The following is an 8,410-nucleotide window of genomic DNA, read 5'->3' on the forward strand; positions in this document are numbered from 1 at the left end:
AAACAAGCTCTTTTATCTTGCTGAAAATGTTACTTGCTCACTTATTTCAAGTGAAATAAAATGTTTACACTAGAAACTGGACCACAACCACTTGGTAAGAGTTGATGTTTTTACAGAGAATAAACACTCTGTGACTTTCTGACGGTATAATACTTATCAGCAGGAGTGCGGCTGCAAATCAAACTCAGAAAAGGAGATGATATACAAAACTAAGGTCAGAGAGTGTGACAAAATTTTCAAGACATTGTTTTTCATTCTTGTGCAAATCTATATGTAATGTGAGCGATGCTAATACCAAAAAGCACCAAAAAGTTTTTTTTTTTTTTTTTTTTTTTTTTTTTTTTTTAACAAAGTGCATTGATCTTTCTATGTATTTGGTTTGAAGCTGGAGTACCCTGAGAGAATTGTGGAGAGCAGTCAAATCCAGGACACCCTTGATGTTAGCTTGTAATGCTAACATCTCCCTCACTGTGAAGATCTGATCTAATTTTTAAGAACAAGGTATAACTTGTTCTCTGAATAGCTATAATGATGCAAAGAGGGAACATCTGAAAACAAAAATATTTATCAAATCGACACTAAATATTAGCTCCTCGCTGCTCATTCTGAGGTATTTTTACATCGTTAAACTATTAATCTGGGTGTGCAGGACTCCAATCAAATCTCATTGTGACAGGCATTAGGGGATAATCCCCATGTGGCCTCACAGTCAGCCGCGGGGCCCCAGCAGCGGCGGCAGCACTGCCTCAGCCTGGCTGGGCCCGAGAGAGCCGCCGAGGCTCATGGGCCGTCGATCCGCGCGCCGGCTCGCTGTCAGAGCTCGGCCTTCACAGGGATGTACTGTCAGGATGGGACACTGCGTTTCAACGACCCAGGTAAGGGAGCAGACAGCTGGGTCAGCTGGAGTTTATCTGGGCGTTGGTGAACACAGAACAGAAAGCTCTGCAGAGATGGAAAAGCTGCTGAAGGCAGGCGGATTTGTTTCTGAGAAAAGAATATGTTCACTGCAAAAACATCAAATTTTACTAAATATTTTTTTAGATTCTAGTGCAAACATCTTAGTAGAGTTAAACTGACCCAAAACTAACTGTGACTTTTCAGCTAAATATATCTTATAGTAATATTCAATGCTTCCCCTACTTTTAACCGGCGAGTATATCTCAAATAAATACGCAAATACATGTACATGTACGTTCACGTTTTAATCAATATTAAGGAATTATTTACTTTAACAAAGCTCCTACTTCCTATGTTGCCAGAGTTTGGTAGTAACTAGTTAAATTTACTCAATTACATTTACTGGAGTAACTTTTGTGAAAAAATGTACTTGTAGGAGTATTTTTACTACTCTGTACTTTTTACTTTTGCTTTATTAACTTTACTGTGAAGTATTTCTGCTCTTGAGTAAAACTTCTGGATTTTCTACCCACTGAATGAAAAACAAACGTTTTAATCAAAACATTTCCAGACACACAAAAGATTTTATTTGTTACTTGCTTGAATTATTGCCGTTTTCATCTGTAAAATACCAAAATTTCCACTTAACTTTATATTTTGCTCCGTCTGATTATGTCATTTTTAAATATTAAATGATTGATCATTTGATCAGTTACTCAGTATTTGAGTAGACTTTTTACCAAATACTTTTCTTTTACTTTTACTTGATTAATTTTCTTTGCTACGTTTTACTCTTACTTGAATAAAAATATGCTGAAGCAGTGATACTCTTACTAGAGTACAATTTTGTGGGTACTTTACCCACTCCTGTATATTCCTGAAAAGTTACTTGGAAGTTAGTTTTGTCTTACTTCAAATATACTGAGATATTTGCACCAGAAACTGGACAAAATATGTTTTAAGATTTATTGTTTTTGCAGTGTACAGCTGAGATAAATGTCTTAAAACAAAGCCCTGAGGGACTCTGAATGAACACTTATGTGTCGTTGCAGTGTTGTTTTGAGAGAAAGGAGAATGTTTTGATTCTCAGGTGAGTCCCAGATATTGAGGTCAGGACCCCAGTTTGGATTTTAAACAGCAAGCGGAAAGTGATGTGGTCTTAATGCAGTTTCCAGAAATTAAACTGCATTTTAAAAAAAATATTCCTGATATATTTTTGCTGCATTCTTGTTGTTGCTGAGCCGGTGTTTGCTGTCATTAATCAGCTCATCAGCAGTCTTTGTGTACACAGTCGAGATCACACAAGTCTTAATTCTCTGGATCAGAGATCATAAAAACTAGAAATCCATTTTCTACACTACATTTTGTCCAGTTTTGATTCTGGTTTATGAATAATTTATCTGAAAACCAACTAGGATTTTTGAGACCCAAAATCTTACGTATTTTTGGCCTAGTTTCTTAGTGCAAATATCTCACTTGAAATAAGACAAAACTAACTTTGAAGTTACTGTTTTAGCAAAAGGAGGTTGTTGTAAGTAAATAAGTCCTTAATATTCATGAAAAAAAGTAATATTTCCAATGGCAGATTATTTTACTTATTACAAGGAATTTTTCCCATAAGTTAATTAATCTGCTAATGGAACAAGTATATTTTCACCAATATTAGGGATTATTAGTTTAAATAAAGCTCCTATATCTTGTTGAAAAAGTTGTTTGTAAGTTATTTCAAATGTACTAAGATATTTGCACTGGAAACTAGACTAAAATTACTTACTAAGATTTTGTGTTTTTGCAGTGAAAAGTTTGGAAAAAACGTGACTCTGATGAAAGAAGGTGGAATGTTGCTTTTTGTCCACACGATGGCAGCAGCGAGCAGCAATTTTACTGTACTTAAAAGGAAAAACTGAATATTTACTGAGAAAATATCAGTTATCGTCAACTTCAGCATTGTAAATGTAAATATAAAAGATCAATCACAGTGATGTCATAATATAGTGTGATATAAAGTACATTCTTTTCAAACTTCTGATATCAAAACTTGATTACCTTTATCTTTGAAAATGAGTTTTATGTGTGACATAGTTTGAGAAATCAATCAATCAAATAAGTAATTTGTGGCTAACATGTTTTCACCGCTGTTTATAAATATATAATGCACACAAGAATAATGAAAAAGAGATACAAATATTGCCATTTTTATTTTTATTTTTTTTCCACTTCGGGGCTCCACAAAAACAAACAAAAATTCAGTACAGATTTGACCAATCTACCTCTTGAGGTTTGCCAATTTAAGATGGCACTGATACAAAAAGAAAAAAAATGTCATTTTAATTTAAAATGGATCAAAAATCAGTGTAGGATTCTCCAGTTGAAGTTCAGTCTTGTTATTTTTCATTAAAAAACAGTAAAATAGTTCTTCAGCTCAGCAATGAATGGGACTCTCAAGAGTTTCAACATCATCCTTATGTTGCCTACGTAATTTCAAAATTGATTTTATTAATCAAATCAAAGTTTGTATCTGTATACTGCCAAATTACATGAACATGAAGAGATTTTCGATGTTATTTAACTTTAAGAAGTAAATAACATGCAAAGGCAGCTATTTATTGATATATTAACATTTTCTTAATGGGTTTTATCTATAGATTCTGCCACAACCATCCCTGTAACAGAAACTGTGGGGGGGAAAAATAAATAAAAATGAAGCTTTCTGCCTTTTTCCAGTGCTAACTAGAATCAAGGGTCTTAGCGCTGTCAATCACCTCATGCTCCTGCTCTTTCCACCATTGCTCTCAGGTATGCTACAGCTAGCAAAGCCTGTTAGCCTAGTAAGCATGGATGACGATGACGACGGCTAAATGATATTCCTGTAATGTTAAGTTGTTAGCACATAGCAGTGAGTACATGAGGGTGATTGGCAGCGTTGTATACAAGTTGCTGTACGTTTAGAGCCTTTTCCTGGCTCTGAGTGGTTGGTTTTGGTTGAGAGTGGTGCATTTTTTCATACGGCAATAGTAGCTCGAGGAGGAGGTGGAGGAGATTGCGCTTTTCACAGATTATCTGTGTCATAAAATACTGACATGACATGGTAATATGGGAGAATATGGGTAAATTTGAACAAATATGTAAAAAAATATATATTATTTATATGTTATTTAATTAAAGGTACAGTATAGAGTACAGCTTTAACAAATAGTGTCCGTTACTTTATTTCAGTGTTGTAGTTTGGCCGCCGACCAGCAGAGGGCGTCCGAGGCGGTTGATACAGAAACCAACATGGCGGTGGAGCCGTATCAGAACTGGAAAGAGAAACGGTCCAAACCATGGTCCAAACGAAGTCCGTTGTGAGACACTAAATGCACCGTATGCGACTCTGTTTCGAAATATAAACACTGGACAAGCTCCTTAAGTTTCACATTATTAACACCGTTCATTTAGCCGCGTCAACTTCTCGTTCAAAAATTACTGATGCGCTACAAATTTGATAACGTCGACCTGTTTAAACCCCCTTTATTACAGAGAACAGTTGATAATCAGGTTTGATATTTAGAAATCGCACTAAAAGTAGTTGACATGTCTTGTTTTTCAAGCTAAGGAGGTTAAGACGTCTATTGATCGGTTGACGGCTGAAGGAGCCATAGAGATAAAAAGCTACTCAGAGCGGAGCTGCTGACAGAGGGGATTAGCACACCAGTCAAAATGAATTCTCAGCAAAACAGAGTTAATGATTATCGAGCTTTATCAGACACTGTGATTGATTTACGTCAAGCATGGCTCTTCGTGTTTATTGATGCAATTGTTTACTTATTTGCTGCACAGAGGCTACTTGGTTTTTTTTTTTCCTCACTGTGACTGGATATGAAACGAGGCCAAACAGGTTGGAGTGAGTTTTACACTCAAAATATGTTTCAAGGTTTAACCTAGCTTATACTTAAAGGAATGAGTGATTAAAAATTAGTTTTTGTTAGTGTTCAGAAATACACTGATATAAACATTGATTCTTACTTGATAAGTTTAATTTACATTAAAAAAATATTTTATTCTTTCATTTAAATAAGTGTATTTTTAACATTGAAGCACCATTTTATGCTGTGAAAATATTCACATTTAAATAGGCATGACTTTTTTCCCCATTATTCTTTCACAAATAAGTAAAAAAAACAAAATGACAAAAACAAGATGGGATGTTAAACGATCAATTATTTTAAACTGCTTAAATCATTTTTGTAAATATAGTTCAAAATTAGCTGAAGAAATAAAATAAAATTGATATAAAACAAAATGTTCAATCCAACTTTTATGTGAAATCTTTAAAACAAAGCCAAAAACGTATTTTTTTCTTATACATTGAATTATGTAAAAGTAAAGCTGCAGAACATAAAAGGAAATAATCTGTTTCAAAATAATATCCATTAGTCTAAATCATTGCCCATCAGACAATCTTCCACTGGCACAAATGAATTGCTATCCACTGCCGAGCCACAGGGGCTTGCATAAGCTGGCTTATTTGCAGATAGTTATCTGTTGACAAGGTATTTGCCATGACGCTCCACTCACCTATCTCCTCCATCTCCCTCTTTCTGACGGCCTCAAATCTGCTGCAGGCAGCATATTGTCTCCCTGTTTCACTCTTATCATCGTCAACACGCTCCACAATGCACCTCGCATTTCCACCGTGTTGCAGATCTCTCAGAAACAATCCCCAAAATAAGACAGAGTATATTCCTCATCTCCTCCAGGCCACAGCGGTCGTCTTTTTCTCCCTCCAGCTGCTGCCTTGTTCATTTTTACCATTTTGCTTCTTCCCCGGCCGCTTGCGTTTGAGATCGGACTTGGGGGAAATGAAAACTAGTCATTGAGGATAAGGTACAAATAGGCAGTGGTTACAAATGGAGTTTGGTCAGTGGTCGGAGATTCCTATTCAGAAGATAGACAGGACTTTGCTCACAAACTGGAGTTTGAAGTTTCAAAGGGGAGAATCATACAAGTGTTACATCAGGTCTCGGCGATCCTTTGACTTTTAGCCCTAGGGCAGGAGTTTGGGTGACTGATTATACGGCAGCTGTGTCTGGCCCTTCATATTTCTCCAAGGCAACCATTTAATATCATCTCAAACCACAGAAGCGAAGAAAACCCTGATGCCACATTTTATTCTGCCATCATCTGAAAATGTAATGAGTAACAGAAAATATAAACTATGCAGAGAAAACTGGTTTTATTGCGTGATGTAAAAATGCTTTGCTTCAAACACAAACAAAAATACTTTAAGTAGAGGCCTCAAGGATTGTTGTTTTGCAACTTCTAGATGAATGTCTGCTTTGTCACTCCAGAGTCCAGGGCCGGCCCAAACCTTTTTGGGGCCCCAAGCAGATTTTCTTTTAATGTCACTTTATCTCAACAGGTCAACACCAGACACTTCATCATTCCCAGGTCACTCTAAATGTGTAACATTCCTATAATTATCCTAATTTTTAATTAGCTTATATCGTACTAGTGTTAAAATGGAAATTGGTTTTAACCTGACAAGAATAGCAAAAATATATTTTAAAAAGTAGAGTGATATTTAAGGATGCCACATTATTTTAAATATGTGAAAATAACATCAGCTGATAAATACAAAATTTACAGCAAACAAGTTAGCACTTTTAATATTGTGTATTTTCCTAGCAGTGGCAGCAGCAGGAAGAAATTAACCTATTTGTGTACAAACTATGTTAGCTGTGCTAAACTACTGCCTTTCCATATGTAACACCATTTAGTTTGCACAATTCAGTTTAATTCTTTTCTTTTTATTGTGCTTGTTTTTTGCTCTTGGGGGCCCCCTGGTGGTGTGGGCGTCCTTGTCAAATAATCAGGTCATTAGCAGGATTCTGTAAAACTGAGGAGGTAATTCAGTCATGTGATTCCTGTGTGTTGGATCAGAGACACATCAGGAAGTTATAGGACACAAACTCTTGTGGACTGGAGTCGTGGAACTTTTGGAAGTTTTGTACCTTCAAAACAAAAAAGTAAATATGAGTGAAATGATTAGAACTAGTTGAAAACACCTACACGTTAACTAATTACTCTTTTACAGCTTATAATATTTTGTAGACAATTTTTTTATGTCATTTTTTGACATAAATAAACTGGAGAGAAGTTCTAATGCTATAGCTAATGCTAACTTTAGTAAGCTAGCAAACGGAAATTGTGACCCTGGCCTTCTTCCTTGGTCATTAACTAATAAAGAAGACACAATCTCAAAGAGGGAATTATTACAAATTATTACTACAAATGTCCCTTGTTTATGTGCCGCAGCCATGTTGAAATTGAAGCTCATAGCTCATGACAAATGCCCAGATCTCCAAATTCAGTTGGTGTTCCAGTTCCTTTTTCCAAGTTGGAGCTCAAAAACTCTAAAGTATGAATAAAAATGATTGTCATTGTTTTCACCTTGCATTGCTAACAATGGTTAGACTGGTGGCAGACCATGTGGTAGAACTCAAATCAAACTGGATTAATGGGGCTTAATAATGGAGCTACAAGCAAAATATTTGTTGCCATTTTATGAATTCAGATGTAAACATGTTCACTAGAGGTGCAATACTAAGTATGTAGCTGATTTAATGAGTTTATTATTTATCACTCCATCTTTTACTTTTTTTATAGAATGTGCTGCAGCCATCTTGGATTTTGAGGTCAGGGTTGGTGGTATGTTGAATAACTTCTGACTGTTCAAGTATTAGGAATTGCTCTAGTTGATATTCTGATGTTTTACTATACATATTCTGATTTCTAAGTAAACTGGGGCATTATATTAGAAACTTCACACTGGAACGTTGTTAAGATCCTCGTTCTTCCAAAATAAATGGAAAAATTGTTTTGATGCCATTTACACAACAGACACCGTTAAAAAACGTAGCACATTAAAGATCCCTTGTTGAAGATCTTCCTGCTTTTGGATAGATATTTTTTTCGTTGACCTTTCCGTATCTACTTATTAGCCGATATTACTTTATAGACTTCGTCAGTGGCCTGTTGCTGGAGGAAAGATTGAGTGTGTTTAGAAGGTATCTGTGCAATATATGTGCAAAAACACTGTTTTTAACTCAAGTTAGCCTGTAATTCAAGGTTTTTATAGTTGACTAAAACAGAAAATCGTAAAAAACAAATTGAGAAAGACTTTTGATAACTGACAAAAATTATAATTAATGGAGAAAATATAACTGGAACTATTTTGTGCGTTTATAAAACTAAAACATGCTTAAGTTATAGATGTAATATCCTGCGTTTTTGTGTTAATGATTCTATTCATTGGCCTTTCAAACTGATGTGAAATTGATTTTTTTTTTTTTTTCGGCCAAATACAAGCAGTTTACGTCAGCTGTTGACAAATTAAATTGGTGGTGCTTATCTTAGTCCACAAAATGGCGACAGGAAAAGTTGAGAGAAAACGCCAGTCAGTGATTCTTGAGAATAGGGACAAAATGGGTTTTAATTTTCCCATATATATATATATATTTTTTTTTATTTC

The 8,410-nt window shown here is 35.3% G+C and overlaps 1 protein-coding gene across 1 annotated transcript in view; it reads left to right on the forward strand.

The window, feature by feature from the left end:
• The first annotated feature begins 673 nt into the window (after positions 1-673).
• The window catches only part of hnf4a (hepatocyte nuclear factor 4, alpha), a 47,391-nt gene continuing 39,654 nt past the window's right edge, over positions 674-8,410 (forward strand). Inside the window, exon 1 of the mRNA XM_015052403.1 lies at positions 674-875. Coding sequence (XP_014907889.1) covers positions 836-875 — 40 coding nt within the window. The 5' untranslated portion in view covers positions 674-835. The remainder of the gene's footprint in view (positions 876-8,410) is intronic.

The sequence above is a fragment of the Poecilia latipinna genome, unplaced genomic scaffold (assembly GCF_001443285.1).
Source record: "Poecilia latipinna isolate Pla-1442-1.1 unplaced genomic scaffold, P_latipinna-1.0 Scaffold1108, whole genome shotgun sequence".
Classification (NCBI taxonomy): domain Eukaryota; kingdom Metazoa; phylum Chordata; class Actinopteri; order Cyprinodontiformes; family Poeciliidae; genus Poecilia; species Poecilia latipinna.